The sequence below is a fragment of the Chelonia mydas genome, chromosome 1 (genome assembly GCF_015237465.2).
Source record: "Chelonia mydas isolate rCheMyd1 chromosome 1, rCheMyd1.pri.v2, whole genome shotgun sequence".
In the NCBI taxonomy this organism is placed as follows: domain Eukaryota; kingdom Metazoa; phylum Chordata; order Testudines; family Cheloniidae; genus Chelonia; species Chelonia mydas.
This window is the reverse complement of record NC_057849.1, coordinates 193,573,826-193,596,420: the sequence shown is the minus strand read 5'-3', so window position 1 is coordinate 193,596,420 and position 22,595 is coordinate 193,573,826. Positions and strand designations below refer to the sequence as shown.

The 22,595-nt window shown below is 43.0% G+C and overlaps 1 protein-coding gene across 24 annotated transcripts in view; it reads right to left on the bottom strand.

Moving 5' to 3' along the window:
• LOC102940233 (ABI family member 3 binding protein) overlaps positions 1-22,595 on the bottom strand; it is a 377,733-nt gene that overhangs the window by 8,680 nt on the left and 346,458 nt on the right. For all 24 annotated transcript variants that reach the window (XM_043538550.1, XM_043538551.1, XM_043538552.1 and 21 more), the window contains 3 exons: positions 7,903-7,982; positions 5,784-5,813; positions 3,690-3,851 (listed from right to left, as the gene is read on the bottom strand). In XM_043538550.1, the coding sequence (XP_043394485.1) occupies positions 3,690-3,851; positions 5,784-5,813; positions 7,903-7,982 (272 nt within the window). The remainder of the gene's footprint in view (positions 1-3,689; positions 3,852-5,783; positions 5,814-7,902; positions 7,983-22,595) is intronic.

Below are 22,595 nucleotides of genomic sequence, written 5' to 3'. Positions count from 1 at the left end.
TTTGAAATGATCTGCATAACTCACTCATGGCTCAGACGGACAAATAATGGGATCATCCCAAATTTCTGCCAAGACTCCCTTAACAGCCCCTCATATCATCAGATATTATTTACATATATATTCTGTGTGGGTATTATACACATAGCATATATATGTATGTTTTTATTTACACCCACAATACCAATGGGAAATAACTGAAGCTTATTTCTTCAACTACATTAGCATGGGCAATACGATACTATTTATCATAGTATGATGCATGAGATCAGTTCTGATTCAACAAAGCACTGAAAAGCATGTGATTAAGTGCTCTGCTTAATCAGGAACATATGTGATGGATCCTACCAGAGAAATCTTAGATTGACAAAACTCTAAATATAACCAACTATTTACTAGCAGCTACTCTGTAGTTATCTCTAGCATGTTTTTGTACTAGACCTTTTTTCAGTGTTCCTCGTCATGGATGGTCTTGCACAGTGTAGGTCTGGCTGTGCTCTGCTTCTTGAGGATTTTGTAACAACACTCAATACCCAATAAAAAGCCCACAACTCACTACCACATCTTTTATATTACACACATGGGTGCACACAGAGCCATGGAGGCAAAAATATCAAAAAAGGAAAGAGATGAAGTCTCCCAGTAATGACTAGCTAATAGGGTGGATTTCCAACACGTAGATCTCACAGTTGTTTATTGTAAAGAAAATGGGCCCAAAATGTTAACATTTCTGCAATTGAGCGTCTCATCTCCACAGATAAAGGTTTTTATGTCTTGCTGTGGCTAGCTTATCCTTCCCAGGCTTTAGTGGGTTTGAAAGAGGGTAAATGGGAAGGATTTTTGAGGAGAGAAATGTTGCGTTTTCCTCCCTTCAAAATCTTAGGACCTGATCTAGATATCACTGAAGTTAACAGAACAGGATTGAGCCCCCAGGCTTGCTCATAGTTTGCTATCAGGACTTTCTTTACCAAAAAAAAACTGAAGATCACTAATTCCTTAATATAACTAAGCCTAAATAAGTTCTTTTAGAAAACACACTTCAAGATGGAAATCAGACCTCTGTGTGGCTCTGTTAGGTACAGTAACACAAGATGGTTCCTCAGTTTGCTGGACATTACAGGTTCAGTTTGGCTCTAATACAGGTGGGCATAGTTCCATTGAATTCAATGGAGTTGTACTGACCTACATCAGGGCTGAGTTTTGCCTTAGAACTGGAAATTTTTCCACTACAGTACAGAAGCCTTCGCCATGTGAAAGAATGGTGAAAAATGTAACACAATGTCATATGTATTGGATAAACAGTCCAGTTCATTCAAATATCGTGGCAACTGATCCGGTGTCGGTTAAACAATACAAGTGAGAGAGCCATACTTTGTAAGTGTAATGAATACAGTCTGGCTGCCTTGGTGATTGTCCCGCCAAGTTAAATCACCATTCTTCCAGCAAGAACAGCAACAAAATCAAACAGATAAAAGAAAATTGGCCATTGCTACATTAGATATTTGTTCTGAGATTGAAGCAGCGTTAATTCATCTGATTTAGGACTGTGTTACAGTTTAGATTAGCACGGCTATTTCTTCCACAGACTAGTGTTACAGTGTGCTATGTCTGACTGGCAGTTTTATCATCTCATAGACTTTAAGGTCAGAAAAGACCATTGTGATCATCTAGTCTGACGACCTGCACATTGCAGGCCACAGAACCCCACCCACCCACTCCTATATTAGATCCCTAACCTCTGGCTGAATTACGGAAGTCCTCAAATCAGGATTTAAAGACTTCAAGTTACAGAGAAGCCACCATTTACACTAGTTTAAACCTGCAAGTGGCCTGTGCTGCATGCTGCAGAGGAAGATGAAAAACCCCAGGGTCTCTGCCAATCTGATCGGGGGGGAAATTCCTTCCTGACTCCAAATAGAGCGGTCAGTTGGTCTCTCTGATTATAGCTAGTACCATAGCAAAGAATGAACGATCTTTGTTTTAAAATGGTCTGTCTTGTTTACATAATTGTCAAGACACTATTTACATAAAAGATATTAACTTAAAATTACCCACAGGGGTTTCCTCCTGTGTGTTTTGGGGCTGAGGGGAAGAGCCAGGCAGCATAGCTGCTTATTATTTTGGAATGGTCTGTCCAGCATCCCTATATGTTCTCTGCTCTCCTTCCTGCTCCCTACTCTCAACTATGGGCCTTATTCCGTGAGGTGCTAGCTCTGGGGTACTGATTTCAGGAAGGGTGGAAGGGAATTGGCTGCTCATGGGAGGTCTGCAGCACCTGACAGGATCAGGCCCTAAAATTTGCATCTATCAGCGACCGTTTCTGGGTTTTGATACAACTGCACGTAACAGGCACATCAGCCTACTTCTCACCTTTGGGGGGATATTCCCCCCATAGGTTACACAGGGTCTGTGTTTCTCTTCGTATTTTGGGCTCTACAGTGGCACCCCTTGTCATTGAAACACCACAGTGGTGGTGACTGAGACCTTGTCTACACTGAAGTTTTTTGCCTTGGGGTAACTATACTGAAGCAAGGAGGAACCCAGGGATGACCAGGACAGGCTAATGGATTTCTAAACACAACTTGCCCTGCCTACAATAGGTACCAAAGTCCATGTTTAGAAATCACCTCACCCACCACGTTTTAAAACACAACCTATTTTCCTAGTCTATACATGCCCCGTGTCACCTACACCTACTTTTAGCAGAGTTACAGAGCAAGGTGGTAAAACCAGTGACATTTGCACTAGTTCTCCTACTAGTTGTAGCACCAAAGGAGCTGCACCAACAAAAGTTTCCTGATGAGAGGTCTCCCAAAAACTGCCCAACAATTTATCAATAAATAAATGGAAAACTGAAACAAAAGCTTTGTATAACTCTCGAGATGCGAGCACATGTGTATCAAGGCACAACAAACATTTGGAAATAAACCAAACCACTGGCAGACAAAGAAACAAAACAGAGGCCAGCACTTACTAGAGGGTTTCAATAACCTGAGTGTAATGAGTGAGGGGTAAGAAACTATGTCAAGAAGGCTAGTGTTAATAATAAAAGTGTATATGTTGGGGTTGAGGGGGAACAGGGCTTTAAAAAAAAAACCCCAAAACAAACAGGCATGATTTAAAACAAAAAAGTGAAAGTAGGTGAGGAAAAGATTACAGTGAGATACAAAGCCATGTGTAGAAAATACATTAAAACAATCCCCATAAAGCGTCATCATTCAGAAAAGAGCCACAAGGTGTTTACAGGCCAAACTGGGTCCCAGCAGGAGAGTATTGTAATCCCTGCTCCGTTGCATCTGCTCCTGTCTTCTCTGTTTCTTATGGCATCCCATCTAATATTAGGCCCCAACTATGCATGAAGAACTGTGCAGGCACAGGGTTTTGATGCATGACTGACACCACAGAATATAAGCTCTTCAGGACAGGAGAGGGCCGTTATATTTGTAAATGTTCTGTCAAGTGTCCAGCACTGTTTTGGGTACCATAAAACAGGTACTATTAATAGTAACTTGTGAATCTTGGAACATCCATATCCACATTTGCAAGGTAAGTAGCATATGCATGCCTGATCATCCTTTAAAACCATTCAGTCCAGGCTCATGGGTATGACGAACCTAGATGACTGTATGTGTATCGTGTAATTTGGGTCACAGCTATAAAAATACATTAACACTGCCTTGGGTTTCCCTTACCTGTAAGTGAATCACTGAGGTAAATCTTGTATCTCAGGGAGTTACACAGTTGAACGCCTACAAACTTCTTGTACCAGGTCCTCTTGACGTACTGTTTCCCTTTGCACTCTGAATAGGAGTCGGAATTGAATGGGACTTCAGTCCAGATGGCATCTTTTCCCACTGCAGGAGAAGAAGAAAGAGGGGAATTAATGATACTGCCATACAAAACTCGGCGTGACAAACACATTCAAATGAGTAGAGAAGACCAGAAACCCAAATGCAAAAGGATGCTACTTGGAACATATTAACAGCACCAGTCACCTGCATTTTGAAGGATATTTTACGGAATTTGTAAGCAGCAAAATATAGGAGTAGTGTGTCCCAGTCCCTGGCAGGCTGCACAGCTGTGCCTTCTGAGAGTCGCACTGAGCCATTCCCACACGTGTCAGGCCCCTCTCCACATTTCACCCACTCTCAGACCAGGATCTGGATTACAGCCTCTTACGTATGACCATGAATAATTCAGCAAGTCCAGCTGGGATTGGTCCCTGCCAGGGTTTCTCTTTTGGGGACCTCTGTCAGCATACTTTTGCAGTGATACACAAAGAGCTTCTTCAAACAAAGTGTCATTTATTTTGCCCAGAAGGTGTACAGTGCTTAGAGAAGTGGATTTTAAAACAACCAAAACCTACAAGCATATCTCCTTACCTAAGCTTAACCTCTCCATCCACTGCTTAGTGTGGTCTGGGTTATTCACCATCTCTGAGTTGGGAGGAACAGCCTACACTGAGTGCAGTCCTCTCCCTGTCCCTGAATGTCTCAGACTGTCAGCCTTTTTGCTGACAATTTTTGGCCAGGCTCTCAGCTCACCCAACTTTTTAGCATATTTAAGGGGTTAGGTCTCCTTTGACCTCAGGCTTAGTCTTGGGAAGAGAACAGCATCCTATCTTGGATGGAGCCAGCGAGGTAACTTCGCCCCACAACTGATGGCCCAGCAATTATTCTCTTAATTCTTTTGAAGCAGTGGATCCAAGAGGCTGTCTTATCTTTACCATTCCTGGGTTCTTTAACAACATTTTTATGATTTAACTCTACGCACTCAGGCAGGCAGCAATACAAAAAATGACCAAGGAAACGGAGTCATAAGAAATCTTACAAACACGTTTCCAAGTTTTTCACAGAGGGACCTGACTTTGGGGTTGGTTCTGGCACTGGTGTAAGTCTGGAATAACTCCACTGAGGCAAACAGTTACTCCAGATTTAGGCTGCTGTAACTCAGATCAAAATCTGGCCCTTTTATGTACAGCGTGCATTGCCATGTCAGGGAGACAAATATTTGTATGTGTATTGAGATACAGCTACAACTTATAAAAGTGGGTAACATACAGTAGTAGTGGGGGAATTGTGATTCCACAGCTTTTCTAACAGAGAGGGTACAAATTAGGGCACTGTTAATTTGCAGCAAACTACATGATAAACAAGATGAGATATTCTTCCTTTCCTCAGTGTAGGCTATTTGCAAATTTTTAAAGGCAACTTCAGTACTGTTGCAAAACACAGGCCCTTAGGCTGAAAGGGGTCTCTTCTGCTCTTTTAGAGCCTGCCCCAACTCCCACTGAAGTCAACAGGAGCGTTACCACTGACTTCAGAAGGAACTGGGTTAAAGTCTTTCAAAGCTGACTATTTTTCATGGCATACATTTCAGCACAATGACAGACAAATAGCGGACTTCGACTTGCATTCTGTTAAGTCACTTACTAAGTGAAAAATAGCGTATTCTTTTTAAAGAACTTTCTATTGATTTAACAACAGGGCTGAGAAAACACAAGCTGTCCAAAGCTGCAGGCTCATTTGTGTACGTTGGTTCCAAGCCATTTTAGCTGCCGCGGGAATACCACATCACATTGATTGTGCTGTGCTCAGGTAAACATTTAGACTGGCAGGAATTCCTTACAAGTTACATAGATGGAAGAAGTGAAATCATGTGTGAATGCTGTTCTGTTCCATGGCATGTGTAGCTGGGACAGCACAACCACTCCTGTCATAAAGTAGTACGTTATCTTACTTCAGAAAAACGTTTTGATTAGAGCATGCTATGCATAAAGGGCTTACTTGAAATTGGCTCACTCACTCTTGGGTCCGCTGGGGAGAAAAGCAAACATGCAATCAGACACTGTAAAATAACCTCTCCTGATATTTCTACAGAAGCACACTAGAAAGTGATTTTCTATGGTTGACATAAACTATAATCTGTAAAACAGCAACAATTTTGGGAAGTTGAGGTCGCTACATTTTTGTGTAAGTTAAAGAAATAAACTGCTCATGTAACTATTTGGAATTACCGCATCACTGAGTTTTTAAAAACATTATTAATGGGTCACTACGAGTAAAATTTGGTTTTGTTAAAAAAAAAAAAAAAGTTTACAAAGCTTATCATCAATCAACATATTTCCATGGCATTTTTAAAATTTCAGTGTAGACAATTGATTATTATTTTAAAGAATTCCTCTGTAGTGCCTGCTGCCCAAATGTTGCAGCTTTACATTAGTCCATGAGAATGAGAAATGGAGAACGTGTGGAAAGTGATTAGGGAAAAGTGAAACCGACCAGTTTATTTCCATTGTCCACACAGAGTGAAGGGAAAAAAATAACCATCCGAAATCATGAAGTGGCATTAAAATATAAATGGTTCTTTCAAGTTTAATAATCTAAGATACATTAGTAATACAAGAGGGTATCAATTTTTCTTAAAATATGTGGGACATATTCTGAATTCCTTACTCATTTTCCATTTACCTGTTACTCTGTCAAAATGCCCATTAATTTCAGTGAGAAAGCACTGAAGGATTTGACTTAAAAATGTTAAACCTGATAGTGTCCCTTTAAAGAGGCATGGTACACATTAAGTGCCTACTAGTTCAGAGTACTATCAACAATAGGCAGCTGACTCTAAATATAAGAATAGCTCCTGCTTCTATTGCAGTCAATGGCTATTTTGTAATTGGCTTCTAGAGAAGCTGGATCTTGGATAGATAGTGCAATGCCATACTGAGTGATTCTTTCTGTTCCCCATAGCCAAGTCAGGTGGGACTTTGCTTAGGGTGACCAGACAGCAAGTGTAAAAAATAGGGACGGGGGTAGGGGGGTAATAGGGGCCTATATAAGAAAAAGCCCGCAAAATCAGGACTGTCCCTATAAAATCCGGACATCTGGTCACCCTAACTTTGCTTATTGCACCATTTTACACACATGACAAAGCTCCAAATAGCACTCTAGCTTCCAGATGCATTAGATAGATACATATTTTTGAGGGCCCTATACCAATCTGCTAAATGAGTAATCCTTAATTTTAAAGAATATATTTCCTATGCTCACATTGACCCTATTCCACTAAGCGTCAATCCAGTGGGTAAAACACTGGATTAGGACCCAGGGCACCTAGATTCTATTCTCAGATCCGCCAGTGACCTGCTGGATGATTTGGGGCAAGTCATTTAATCTCTCTGTGCTTCTGTTTCCTATTCCTGCAGCAAGTGTGTCTTGTTTATGTAGACTGTAACCCACTTAGGGCAGTGACTCTCTCTCTCTAGATATCTATTTACACACACATACCGTGCCTACCACAAAGGGACTCTGTTCTCGGTTAAGCCCCAAGGCACTATCGTGATATAAACAGTAATACAATTAAAACAATCCTATATTGCAGACAGTGGGAAAAGCATGGGCAACAAAGCAAAATTGCAAAAGTGTGCTGTGTGTGTAAATCCGTTATATATCACTGTGTGCAAAGGCCTGTCTGTTTGCAGAGCTATCTGATAGAGGGATACAAACATAAACATGGATCTACTATAACAAAGCTTTGGATTTAAGATGCCACATTACCCATTAAAAAAAAAAATCCCTGGATTCAGTGTAAGCCTTTGTACACCTTCCATAGTTAAACCACAACTCTCTCCTGCGTCAATAAAGGAGTATGGGAATTTGTCATTTACATACTGGGAGGCAGAGACACAGAGTGAAGTAAAGTGAAATGCCCAGGGCCACCCAGCAGGTCAGTGGCAGAGCAGGAAGGGACTCCAGGTTTCCCGAGTCTGAGTCCAGTGCCCTGTACACTAGGCTACACTGCATCCATAATCAAAAACACCTAAGGGTCAAGTTTACATCGTCTTTTTGGCTGAACACATTGTCATGGTTTTCACTGATAAACTGATACATCTGTTGAAGCTCTTACCTGATTCAGTATTAAATGGGACCTTATTGCTGCTTGGACCTTCACCGAGAGGGTTTTTGGGTTTCACCTGGAATTCATAACTGGAGAATAAAATTAGAAACAAACACATACTGTATTCTTGATTGTCATGGTCAAGCAAACCACCCATGCATACACCCTCTCTGATGCTACTGGCTTCCAGAACGAGCATAAAGTATCAAGCTTCTTACTTTGAAAACAGTTAGACACACTGTTCCTAATAATGTAAGACCCCTCTGTCTATGCATAGCGAGTTTGCATGCAGGTCCTTACTGTTTGTTTTAATGCTCCAGTGGTACCTTATCCTGTTGTTAATGCTGGCAGGGGAGCAAGTAATGTATGTCTTTCAGGAGGTGGGGCTGGTGAAAGATCCAACTGTCTGAATATACCTCAGTGCGATATATAGTCCTTTAACAACAATGCACCTCACTTGGGGATGTCTCTCTCTTAACCTTCCCCACACCAATATTTTATGGCGTAGGCCTAAACACCAATATTTCCTGAACACTCTTCCCCCACCTCCCGAGTGGGGTTGCTACCTCTGGGATGCAAAAGCCAGGACATATGGGATGATCCTGAGCCCATAGAACTGGACAGCTGGCAGCATGTACTGAGCTCTGTTACCGATTTCCTAGGACAGCTACCTCAAAAAAGGGACAATCCTGGGGAAACCTGGACAGGTGGCAGCTCTAGTTGGGACCAAGGCAGAATGCAGGAAAAGTAAAACAAAGTAGAAAAGCAAGAATGATTCCAGTCACACTGCGCCGTTGAGGTACCTCCTCTGGCTTTGTTGCCTATGTGGCTTTGCAGAAAGCAAAGACCTGCTCCCATCCCCACAACTCAAATCCAGGAGGCTGAACAATTGCTGCCAATTCCCTACTGTTACCGCCTGGGGAGAGACCTGCTTCTCATTCCTCTTCTCCTTAACGGTGCTCAGGGCCCCTGCCATTTGTGGCTTTCCTATTCTGCTGCTGTGCTGTGAGGAGAGGTGGCCAGAGCATTCCCATTTCCTTACAGCAGTAAGGCCCGGGGCTGCTACCTGGTACCAAGTGGCTCCTGTACACCCCATACATGGCTGAGCCAAACGTGGCCACTCCACTCAAAGCTGTTTCCCAAATCCCCTCCTCTCCTACACTGATGTCTTTTCGTGTGTGATGCACCCACGCTAATGGATGCAGTCTGAGGTACTGAACTACCAATATGGGTAAGAATATCAATGTCAGTGCACAATGTGTTTTTTCCCCACCACCCACACAGCCGAGCACTGACCTAAAAACCACTCAGAATCGGCATATTGTAAGATACCATCACCTGCCTACATTAACAATTGTAACATACACCCCGTGGTGATCTGCCTGCCTCGGAGCAACGGAAAATTGCACATCTTGCTGATGTTACTGTACAAAGGCTCCTGTTCATGTTCTTTTCCCTTCTTTCTGTTCCAGTTTCCAGTTATGTATCAGTTCCTTCCCTTGAACTGACGACTGTCAGCTTGTGCCTGTCATGCAAACCTGAAAGCTACCCCATTCACTGAGGCCTTTGAGACACATATAGCTCCTGTTGTTTTTTGGTTTGTTTTTTAAATTATTGTAAGGAATGTGGTTGAGAAAAAGAGAAGATACAGAGGTAATTTCACCAAAGTCTCTAACATTCAAAATCCTTTGTGGTTCACTTTCCAGCAGCAGCTTTCCAGGAGCTCTAGGCAGTGTGGGGAGTGTACGGAAAAACAATAGTTTATTCTTTTCCTCATTATCATTATTTGTATTACAGTAAAGCCTAGAGGACTTATTCTGCGGTCACAGCAAGGAAGAGCCCCTGCTTTGGAGGGTGTGAGAAACCCTGACATAAATAAGTAGTAGGCAACTGCGTACATTTTAAATTAGCAATTAACGCAAAACAAGGGACACATTTTCAAAACAATGAGCAGGCATTTAGGTTATTTTCTATCTTGAATGTTATATTGGACAATTAAATATTCCCGCTGATTCACAAAGGATCACTTATTAATGGAAGTGGGTGCTTGGTGAATTTATCACAGTGCTATGAACTGGAGCTGCAAGAGACTGCTTCCCAAGTAGCAAATTTCCAAGAGATCAAATGATCTGAAGAGACAAAATTTAAAAAACATGCCACTATTCTCATGCTTTGGTTGCCAACACTTCATTTAAAAGTTCCCCACAAAGAGGCTGAATAGTTTAATCCAAACTGTGGAATTTCCAACTGTTTCTTCGTCTCTGAAGACCTGAGCAGCATGCTGATTACCCTCGGTAGGTTCTTTATGGCCAAATACCAAAGGACAGTCTCCCACAGCTACTTGGTAGGATAATTTTTATTTCAAAGTTTAACGCATAAAACTAACGATTGCCTCAATTTTTGTAAATCTTCACACAAAACAGAAATACTCGCAAGTGTTCTCATAATGGGCAAATATTTTGTAAATGAGGCGTCTACATTTGTAAGCATAACTATGGGTTCATTTTTTTTATTTTAAAAGCCTATCTAATCTAATTTAAATATTTATTGCATGCTCAGCAGTGTGGTATCCAAGCTGCTTTAAGGTCACTTTAAATAAGCCATATGATGTTTAAATGCAGAAAATCTACCTGGGGGGAGAGAATTTTTTCATCTTATAAAAAAAAGTAAAGGTTCCTTCGCTATCACAGAATCTCTAGTGTGAAAACTCTGAAGTAGAAGCGAGGAGAGCGTAAGTCCAAGTAGAGCATCTGATGGCGAGTGTTTCTCTATGGCATAGTGCTGTGTGAGGCTGATGGAGAACTCGTCCACTTTGTGGTGGAATGCTGCGATTGCTGCAAGGTGCGCTCTAATGGAGCTCATTGAGAGACCCAATTTCTTGAATTCCAGGATGTGTAATCCAAGACCATTGGTGAAGGAGAGGTAGTTGCCATTATTTGCCTATTCTGCCACCAGGGAGGGAATCTCTTCCATTTGTAGAAGTAGCTATGTATATTGTGTAGTAGGCCTTTTGCTATTTAAAAGAATGTCCCTTACCTCCTCTGAACAAGTCATTTCACTGTCACGGAACCATGGAGTAGCAATGCCTTCAGGTGGAGTCTTGCTAGGTTCGGGTGGTAGACATGGCCTGTATCCTGAGACAGGAGATGAGGCACAAGTGGAAAAACCTGTGGTGGGCACACAACCATCTTCAGGAGGTAAGGAAACCACCTTTGTCTGGGCCACGTGGGGGCTACCTCTGGAGTTACTGGTCCTTATCTTGTGCATGACCATGGCTAGGAGAGGGGCTGGAGGAAAAAAGTGTACAGTAGATATGTATCCCATTTGAGGAGAAAAGCATTGCTGAGAGATTGGGATCCCAGTCCTGCTCTGGAGCAGTGCTGAGAGATTGGGATTCTGGTCCTGCTCTGGAGCAGAAGTATGGGCATTTGGCATTCTGGTTTGTTGCAAAGAGGTCTATAGTTGGGAAGCCCCAGTGTCTGAATAGGTTCTGCAGTACCCTGCTGTTCATTTCCCACTCGTGGTCCCAGGAAAATTTTCTGCTCAGTGCATCTGCTGTGGTGCTTTGGCAGGTAGGAGGCTGAGATGTTGCAGCAGATGCAACAATTCCATAGTCACATAGTTTCCGTGCATAGGGAGTGTGACTGTGCCCTTCCTTGGGGGTTTATGTAAAGCATACAAGCAGCACTGTCCATCAGCACTTTTATAGCCTTGTCCCTGATCACGGGTAGGAAGTGTAAGCATGCATTTCAGACTGCCTGCAGTTTCAGTAAGTTTATGCGTAATGTTTCATAGATTCGTAGATACTAAGGTCAGAAGGGACCATTATGATCATCTAGTCTGACCTCCTGCACAACACAGGCCACAGAATTTCACCCTCCCACTCCTGCAAAAAACCTCTCACCTATGTCTGAGCTATTGAAGTCCTCAAATCGTGGTTTAAAGACTTCAAGGAGCAGAGAATCCTCCAGCATGTTGATTCCAATGGGACTAGCAGCCTTGGATTATGTGGTTGTTCAGGCGTGCCCCCCAAACTAGCAATGAGGCATCTGTTTTATCACCAAGTGGGGGGCGGGGGGTCCTGTGCAAAGAGAACTCCCGTGCAAACATTGTGTCTCGGAATCCACCAAAGTAGAGAATTTTTTACTTTGCTTGACATCGTAAGTTGCTTGTTTATATTGCGTCTGTGCAGAATATATATTGTCCTGAGCCAGTCTGGCAGGCATCACATGTGCAGTCTGCTGTGCTTGATGACAAGTGCTGTTGCTGACATATGGCCTAACATTTGGAGGAACGTCCTGGCCGATGGTTGTGGGCTGGCTTGCATTGTAGTGATTAGGTTGACTAGAATGGTAAACTTGTGCTGGGGCAGAGAGGCTGTGGCTTCCAGAGTGTCGAGGTAGGCCCCGATGAACTCTGCACGAGTGGGAACATTGATTTTTGTTTATCTGTAGACCCAGCTTTATGAAAAGAGCTACTGTCTTCTGAGTAGCTTCTAGCGCCCCTTCTCATGTCGAAGCTTTGAGCAGGGGGAACACTATGACCCCTTGTCTGCATAGGTGAGCCACCACCACTGCAAGGACTACCCGTGGAGCCGTAGACAAGCCAAAAGGAAGTACTTTGTATTGGTAATGATCTGTGCTGAGAACAGATCTGAGAAACCTCCTGTGTGAAGGATGTATCGATACGTGGAAATATGCACTCTGGAGGTTAAGGGTGAGAACCAGTCCCTCACTCTAATGCTGGATTTGTTGTTGCAAGTGCGACCATCCTGAATCGCTGGATCTTCACAAATTTGTTGAGGCTTCTTAAGTCAAGAGTGGGGTCTCCATCCTCTGTTTTTTTTCTGGATTAGAAAAAAATGGGAGTAGAAATGCTTTCCCCTGTGTTGCGTTGGTACTGGTTTTACTGTGTCCACACGTATGAGGTGGTTTACCTCTTGTCATGGTAGGTGTTCGTGAGAAGGGTCCCTGAAGAGGGACAGGGAGGGATGGAGTTAAATTAGATGAAATAACCAATCTCGATAATCTCTAGTACCCATTTGTCTGTCACGATGTTTCACCACGCTGGGTGGAATGGAGTCAGATGGTCTCCGAATGGATGGATGGTGTCGGATGGTTCCAGCAATAGAAGATGTCCTTGACTAAACTCTCAAAACTGGTGTTTAGTGGGAGGTTGTTGGGATGTCGAGGGCTGAGAAGGGAGTGGTCTCTGTCTACTGCAGGGGTGGACAAACTTTTTGGCCCGAGGGCCACATCGGGGTTGCGAAATGGTATGGAGGGCTGGGTAGGGAAGGCTATGCCTCCCCAAACAGCCTGGCCCCCATCCCCTATCCGCCCCCTCCCACTTCCCATGAGTGCCTTGTAATTAGCGATCTTGAGCTGTAGGATCGGGATTCTGGTAGGATCACTGAAGAGGAAAATGTATGCCCCAAAAGATCCAATCTCTTCTAGTGCCTGTCATATGGCATGGAACTGAAATGGTCTTGTCTGCCCTGCTTATTCATGGCCTTTACCACCGGAGAGTTTGGTGTAGGGTGTGAAAATAGAAATTCCATCCCCTTGGAAGGGACATAGTATTTTTTTTATCCGCTCTTTTGCAGGTGGGTGGAATTGTTGCTGGGATGTACCAGATGGTTTTGGCCGGGTCCACAAGAGCCTCATTTATTGGGAGGGCAATCCTGGAGGAGGCTGAAGTCTGGAGGATGTCCAGCAACTTGTCTTGGGACCCCGCAACTTCTTCCAGCAGTATATATTCAGGGAATCCGCGATCCTCTTAAATAGTTCCTGGAACTGTTTAAAGTTATCCCCCATCATGCGTGGTGGGGGCATGATAGCTTCATCTGTGGAGAAGGATGAAAAATTGACAGCTGGTGTGACTTCCTGATCCAAAGTCTCCTCCAGTTCCTCCACTGCCTCTTCTGGAGGTTCAGAGGGTCGACCTCTCCCTGTGTGGACTGGGAAACTTAGGGTAGAGTTGGCGCTCTGCAGCCATGGGTCCCAGTAAGGCCACAGTGATGGAAATGACATAGTTGGCGGCATCCATGGGTGTCTGTACCATCCTTGAGTTTCAGGTCCGGGGTGGTATTCATGGTGCTCTGGTGATCCTGGTCTAGTAGCTGTGCGGACAGGCGAGGAGCGATGGGAGGAGTAGATTTCCCCTTCATCGTCATCATCCTTGTCGCTGGATAAAGGAGGAGCTGATCTGGGTGGTGTGGTAAGTTGGCAGGGTACCGATTGTGCCGGAGTAAGGTCGGTCTCAAGGATTGGAGATTCTGGTGCTGACAAGACCAGAAGATCTTTATGGTGGAGAAACTGCTCCGTTATTGAGAGCATCGGTACGAAGGAGGATGCTGTTGGTGGTACCAATACCTTTATTGCAAGTGTCAGTGCTGAGAGTCGTGCACTAGGTCTGTGGAGGCCAGAGACTGCAGCGCTGCCGAGCTGCTCGGTGCCATATGTTTGAGCGGCTGCATCGGTACCAAGGCAGGGATCGTAGGTTTCCCTTTTTTGACTTTTTCTGAGCCAGCCTGCTTAGGTTCATTTGCTCGCACGGTACCAGATGGTCCCAGTACCTCAGTGGTGGATGGCCTTGGTGCAGTCGGTACCGATGTGGTCTGACAGGTCAGAGAATATCTATTTTTGGCAGGTTCCCAACATAGTGAGGTCAGAGCCTATTTCTTTGTCGCCTTTTTGGGGGAGTGATTCTTCCTCTGAGAGGGTGGTGGGGAACCTCTTTCGGATGCTGCTGTTGGAGACCGTGCCCATGAGGGGCCCGTGATCCAGGATCAGAGACTGGGTGCAGAGACTTCTTCATCATGAGGAGTTTTAGCTGTAGGTCTCTCATCTTCCTGGCACGGGCTTTCAAAATGTGGCAGTGGGAGCACTTCCGTGGAATGTGCATTTCGCCAAGGCAATGGACACACTGAATGCCAATCCGAGCCCGGGATTGATGACTGGCAAGTGACACAAAGTTTAAAACCCGGGGAACTGGGCATGCCCCTTAGATTAGGGCTTCTCCCGTGAGGGAGGGTAACTATACTACGCTAAGGGGTATACTAATAAAAAAAAATTCTTAGGAGTTTGTTTCAGTTAAGAGAAGAAAAATAAATGGGGAAGAGTTAACTGAACTAACTAATTGGGTTATAAACTTTGTGTTCTGTCTCAAGCCGAGCGCGGCAGACAAGGAACTGAGGGGGGTTGGTCACACAGCACTATGTAACGCCAGACGCGGCACAAGATGGGGACAGCGTATGTGTGACCCAACCAGGTACTGCTACTAAAAATCTCCGATTACATTTGGCACAGATTCACACAAAGAGGAGCACCCAACGGGACAGTCCTCGAAGAAGAACTCTTGGTGTAGACTGACACTTTTGGTGAAATAGCAGGAATTATTCAGAGTGGAGCAATTCCCGCCTTCCCTATGGCACATGATGTCTATTCCTATTTTATTAATTCATTGTGTGTATTGAAGGAAAGTTGAGTTTGTGGTAACAACAGTTCTAAGCTCTTAAATAAATTTTTTCTTCTGTAGATCACAAAGCACTTCTATGGAAGATGATAAGGATCATTATCCCCATTTTACAGAGGGAGAAATAGAAGCTCAGAGTGAAGTGACGTGACTTGCCCAAAGTCATATACAGCAGGTCAGTTGCACAGCTAAGAAAAGAACTCAAATTTCCTGAGTCCCAAATCCCCTGAAGGGCAGGCTCCGTACTCACATCCTGGGATTCACTAGTGAATAAAAAACACATCATGATTCATGCTACGATTTTGGCATGGAAATTTTTAGTAAATTTCATGGCGGGGTGCAGGGAAAAATAAGTCAGGGAAAGGTCACCAAATAATGTAGTTTTTTCTACATCAACATACCCAAGAATATAGTGAGGGTGCTGAAAGGCGAGGTCTGGAGGGTAGCTGGAGAATGAGCTCACCTTGCATTTACCCTGCAGTGGCAGCTTCTGTCCCACAGGGCTGGGCCCAGCTCCCCGTAGCTGGAGGAGCCGGCAGGACAACCCTGGGTGGCACTGTGACCTCATGTGCCAGGTTGCAACGCTGCTCAGCTTGTGGGGCTAATCAAACAGCCATTTCCAACAGTTCACACACTATTCAAATTCACGATTTCTGTGACCTCTGTAACAAAATCATAGCCCTAATCATGACCAACAGCATCGGTAGAGATCCCTGATCATCAGGAGGAGACCACCTATCAGAGCCACCAGTGTGGTCTCTATGCCATTCCCAGGGTATATGCCAAACTGACAAAGGTCAAGGAGACTTGAGGCAGCCAGATACCACAAGAGTTCTCCAGCAGCAGCTTTCTCAACAAACAAACAAAGTGAAGAATGGTTTAGTAATGTGCATCATCAATCCAAGTTTATAACTTAAAAGCTGCAAATGTCTTTCCCTTGATTTACAGTGCAGCAGCATGGTAATAACTGAAACCTATCTGTATGTTTCATGAAAGTTTGGATATACAACCGTGTATTTTATTTATATCTATTTTATTATATGATGGGTCAAGTCCATGAAAATTCCCCATTAGAGCCAAATCACATATTTTTCACTAGTTAAACAATACATCCTGGTTTGCTATTTAAGCCAACAGTGCTGATCTATATTTTAAGAAGCTATTGCCGCATGAGGTATTTTATTAATGGAATAATCAACCACACTGATCCCAAGTACACCAAAAAGCATTCTATCTGGCCACTTTTAGTGTATGAAATGTAGGTGAAATGCAGGTGATAAACATTTTATTTTATTCATATTGGATTTGTTGCACACTATTTTTGTTACATTTTGCAGACTTCGAGCAGACAAGATAAAAGCATTTAGATTTCAAATGACAATAGAGCACTAGACACTTTTTTGACTAACAACGAAAGGCAGAAGCAGAAGTTTCACAAGAAGTTTCATGAACATAAATTAATTATTTGGATTACAGTACCTCCTAGAGCCCCCATACTTCTTAGCCATTGTAGAAACCGATATAAATTCACAGCTACAAGGCTTAGAAGGATGGAATGCTCTGGTTCCCTCACAGAAGAAAGTGTAGCTTAGTTAATACAGTGTTGCATTATTTGGAGTTTGTGTTCTGGTTTTCTGAAGGCCAATCGTTTGTTACTGTAACTGGAGTTATGAATGGGCACATGAATTGCGCAAGCTATACCCCGTAGAAAGTTAGTCACCTTGAATGGACATAGAGTGGACTCTGGCTGGGCTGGGAGCTGAGGAGCTCAATAAATGCAACTAAGGAGATCTATCTAGGATGCCTGATCCAGAAATTCCAAGCTCTGCACAGAGCTGACTCTGTGGAGTGGGACTAGGTTGGACAGGACAGCAACTGAGTAAGCGGAGAGGTCTTTTTGACCAGCTGCAGGATGGAGCAGAACCCGATGGTGTAGGCTTTGTTGAACTAAAGCAGACAGGAGAGCTGCCCCCACACCCAGCTGACTACCAATGAGTCTATCTGGATTCATGATAGGGTTTAGATGGGTACGGGTTGTTTTGTGAATCAGAGTTATGGGTGTCACCCAGCCAGGTAATTAATACCTAGGACTTTGGGGTTGGCCATACACCTGAAATACTGTTTGGGTTTTGTCAGTTTTGACTTTTTTAGGTGAATATATGGTTATTGTGACGCAACAGTTACCACTGCGAATGACACCTGGCAGAATGGTTACACACACAGTAAGAGACCATACCTGCCCTGAAGCACTCAGTTTGAATAATAGGACCCATCATATCTACAAGTTCCATAACTAGAACAGAAACTGAAGACTGTAAACATTTTAGAGGAAAGCCAAATGTCTCCATTTCCCAGGTCTTGTGACAGGCATTTCAAAAAAGTATCTAGGCTAGCAGCATCTCTGCCTTCTCCCTCGGCTGCTTCCAGTCAGGAGGCAACGCCAGTGGCAGAAGCACAAGAACCAGCCGCCACCTTTGGGCCACAGGATAGTAACTACCTGATTGACAGCATACTGCACGCTAGTGGGAGATGGAAAATGTTTGGCCAAGAATAAACAGTGGGAGAGAGGCATCAAGCCATACTGTACTCTAAAGCGCTCATATGGCGTTTTAATAAATGTCCACATAGCCACATGTCAAGTTTTTAAGGTTGCAGGCAAAAGATCTCAAAAGCGACTACTCTATGTATATAAATAAAATGGATGTAAAAATGCTCAAGTGCTCTCTGCTACTTTACTGATTTCTACACAAGCCACAGGACAAAAAAAAAAAAAAAAAAGCGAAAGGGATTAAGAGACTACATAGGCTAGTGTTTAGCAAGATAAATAGGAAACCTATATGATGATTATCCCATACCTACATCTTAGCCAGTTCTGATGTTCATAAGAAGCTGTAGTCTATATTCCATCTCATATACACTGCCCAAAACTCCTCAACTAACCAGTATAAACAGCAGCTTAAAGCAACCTTTGACTCCAGCCTCTGCTGGAATGTCATTCCATAGGCTCTGGAACGAATAGGCCTCAGAAATCCATCCAAACCACAGAGGACAATAAAAGTACTTGTGCAGATTAAATTTCTATTTATTTAATTACTGTATGGGCTATTTTTTCCATAGGAAATTGCTATGCCACATGAAACTTTGGCAAGCAAAGGAAATTCCATCATTTTCCAAATCATGCAAAAGGAGAAAAATGTAAGATCACAGAACTGAAAAGGTGAAATTAAACAGAGCTTTTCAGTGTAGTATTATCACTTGGACTGCCATCCTACCAGTGGCGGTTTAGCTACTGGGCCAACAGGGCCCCAGCCCCACTCCCCCACGACAGCAGCACTGGGCAGGTGGGGGAAGTCCCCGCACCCTGACCCTGCTCCCCAGCAGAAGCACCAGGAGGGACTGCAGGCAGGAGGGGTGGGGAGGGGTCCCCACTTGCTCTGGGCCAGAGCCCCACAAAAACTGTAATCTGCCTCTGCATCCTACAGTTTTCAAGCAGAAAAGGAGTCTATGAAGTCCTCTTATCATCTAGTGCTATGTGCCTTCTGTCTTTCACTTACAAGTATGCACACTTAATATGCAAATTCTATTATTAGCAGAACTAAAATAATATACAATACAAGGCCACTGCCTTCCTCCCATCTAGACCCACTGAGGCACGAGGCCCTTACGTGCCACTCTTCCTCAGATATATGGGCTGAGATAGAAAGAAAGACCATTTCCTGGGAGCCAGAAGGCACTGCCACAGAGATTTTGCTATCTCTCTGTTCACACAGACAGGGGGAGAGAAATTGTTCCACAGCCTTCAGAGCTGTGGGATCCTAACATCAAGAGTGATGTAGAGGAGAGGACTTTCTATTCAACACAGAGTCTTCCACTGCCCTCATCACTGTAGTACCTGAGCACCTTCCAACAATGTATTCTCCCAGGGGGAGAACTGTGTACACAGCATAAGGTTTTGTACTGGTAGGGTTTTTATTTTTGGTTTTTTTAAAATTGAAATGTCATGCTGCTCTGTATTAAGTTAGAGAACGCAGGTTGAAGAAGTGTGCCTTGCACTCTGAGCAGATGATGGTGAGGTTTGTGATTGTCCTCAGCTCCTGTGGGAGTTTGTTCCAGTTTCCCAACCAGACCCTGAGAAAGCTCTGTTTCCAGCACAGAACAATCTTCACCCTAACAGTAGAAATTTCTATTGTTTCTGAGAAGCGGAGTGGCTGACATGGTACCCATCCTGTGGCTTTAGGTGATGTACTCTGTGGGTTGATGACGGTCACAGGACCACTTGTCCAGGGCTGCCACGTGGAGTGAGTAGAGAGGATGTTGAATGGTAATGGAGGACAGGAGAGGGGAGGAAGGTTGGATAGTGAGGTGGTTGGTTGGATAATTAAGGACATGCTGGAAGGGTTGGTAAGGAGCACTTTGCCCTAAAGAAAACCCTGTGGGTTGGGGGAGTTCTGTGCATACTGGGGAATGCATTTTGTAATAAGACTCATGCAAGTCAGCTAACCCGTGTCTGCCTATTTCCCCATCTATTATTGTTGCTCTTGCTGGCGGAGTCATGTTGCCATGAGAGTGAGAGATCTGTGAGGCAGGGAATGTATTTTACTATATGTTTGCCTACCACATTTGGGGCACTAGCGTAATGATAGCATAAGCAGGCAACTATGAACAAAAGGCTATAATATCACTGAAAGCTTCTAGCGATGTAATAAATGATGGAGCTGAAGAATCATTTACTAGGACCCTGAGGTAAAATTATAGCTTTAACTCAACATTTACCTTTTTTGTTTTTATAATTGTATGCATATATTGTATGCACATTCCAGCCTAATTTAACTGCTATGCAAATTTCCCCTGAACTGTTTGGCACATCTCTGATTCTAATAGGACAGGAGTGCAATCGTAACATTTTACTTTAACTTTTGCAAAGTATATAACTTTGTATGGATAACATTAACTTCTGCAAAGTTAGATACTTTCTTACTGTTGCAAAGTTTCCTGGACACTTATTGTGTGCTCTGTGAATTTATATTACTTGCATTTATGGCTTTGCAAATTAAGGTAACAATGTGGGTATTCAAATCTCATTCTTCAGAGATTAAATATAATCACCTGAGGTAAATGAGAGTAATTTTCCTTCCCAATGACAACATGGCTTAATTGGATAAGCATATTAATGGTGTTGGTGGGTTTATCTTCCTTTTAGGTGCTGGCTATTTGCAAAGGGCAAGAGACTAGATGGACCAAAGAGCTAATCTGGCATTTAAAAAAATCCCCTATTTCATTGCAGCTGCACTATAGTATATGGGGCAGCAGAGCATATGGCGTACACAAAGCTTCTTCAGTAGTGAACGAAAAGAAGATCTCACAAGAGGTTAAGATAACTACAACATTTTCCAAGTACATTAGACATAAGAGGCCAGAAGGGCCTCTGTGCCCTGGCAGGGGATGATTTATAGACAGAAGAGGCTGACATTTCTGAAAATAAATGACATCCTTTGCTTCAGTGTTCATAAAGAAAGACTAGGGGGAGGGAGATGGGGGAAAACAGACTGTACATCTGCCCAGAGGAGGAAGGAAATCAGGATGTCACCACAATAGATGACTGAAAAATTTGACTGAAGACTGACATAATCCTAGGGCAATATGAACCACGTAGAATTTTAAAGGAAATAGTAGAAAAGATAAGACAACCATTAGCAGATAAGTACTAAACTTCTTTGTAAGCAATGGACTGGAGACTAACTAATATAACACCTGTAATTAACATGTGGGCAAGGAAAGATCCAGGAAAAGAACAAAGCTGCAAGACTGACTTTAACTATGGGAAAGATGTTGTTGACAAACAACACTACCACTGTAAAGCAAACACAATGAGGGAAAAGACAACTCATACTAAGGAAATTTCAATTTTCGAGCTTCCAAAGTTTATTAAAACAATGACAGTGAGGAAAAACACTAAAAATTGAGAAAAAACCTTGACTGCATTCTTTTAAAGGAAGCCCTAGGAAGAACAGATTCACAAAGAAGAGATCATGCCAGATAGGACTTTTAAGAAGCCATGGGCATATTTTAGTCAATTCAATGACTGTTTGTGGCACAGCATCCTACAAAAGACTAAAAGCTTGGTTTTCAGAAGAGCTGAGCAACCAGGATTCTAATGGGAACAACTCTGACAAATCAGGCTCCAAATTACAAGCTGAACTGTGTGAACCAATTCTCACTAGCAGGAAAGACTGGCTGGAAATCACATTCTAACTGCTTTAATCAAAACCACCATTTTTGTGGTTTTGCTTCAAATACTTGGGTTGTTTCCCAAAAGGAAGAAATGTTGATTTTTCAGGTAACAGCAAGAACTGTTTTTGCTATTTAAAAAGGCAACATTTCCATCTGGTGGCAAATGAGTACATTAATGCTATTGCTCATAGTGGTATATTTTTCTCTGCTCAAAAGTGTTGGAAACTGTGACACTAGCACGTGTGTAAAATTAATTTCTCAGAGAAGCCACCACAAAAAAATTTAGCTTTCATTTGTGAAAAAGGGCAAAGTGAAGATTTATAAGATATAACTATCCACCAGACTAATCAGCATAGTAGTTATGGGGACTCAAATCCTGAGGAATTTTGCCTGAGTAAGAAAGGAATAGAAATTGAGTAAGACATCAGGATCTGGCCCAGAGTGAGCTCAAGTGGGTGAAAGAATGAGTTCAGATATTAAAATATAGAGGACACTTGTGAGTGAAAGAACAGTGGGATGGAAAAGGTTAGAGAAGAACTTCTGTGTGTGTGCAGAGGAGGGCTTGATGGAATATGATCTGGATCTGAAACATCCATGTCTGAAAATTCTACAGTTGATTTTGTAGATGCGTGTCTCAGAAAAAGGTGGATTAAGATGAGTATGAAAAGAGAGTTGCTATGAAATGAGAGAGGGGACAGAGAGTCATTATAAAAGATGAGTGCAATAAAAAGTGCAGAATAATTAATCATCTTTATGTAACTATTACACAGACTACTCTACTGTAGGAGCACGTGGGCAGAAAAGAAACTGTTGCAACGAGAGAAAGTCTTCTGAGAAGCCCCAATGGGGTAATCATCTCCAAAATGGGTAGATTTACCTAACTCACAGTGGAGACTTAATTGTTTCTTAGGTGCTTTGAAATCCGTAGATGAAAACAGCTATGGAAAGGCAAAGCATTTATGAGAATAAGCAGAATATTAGATCCGTAGTCAACACGT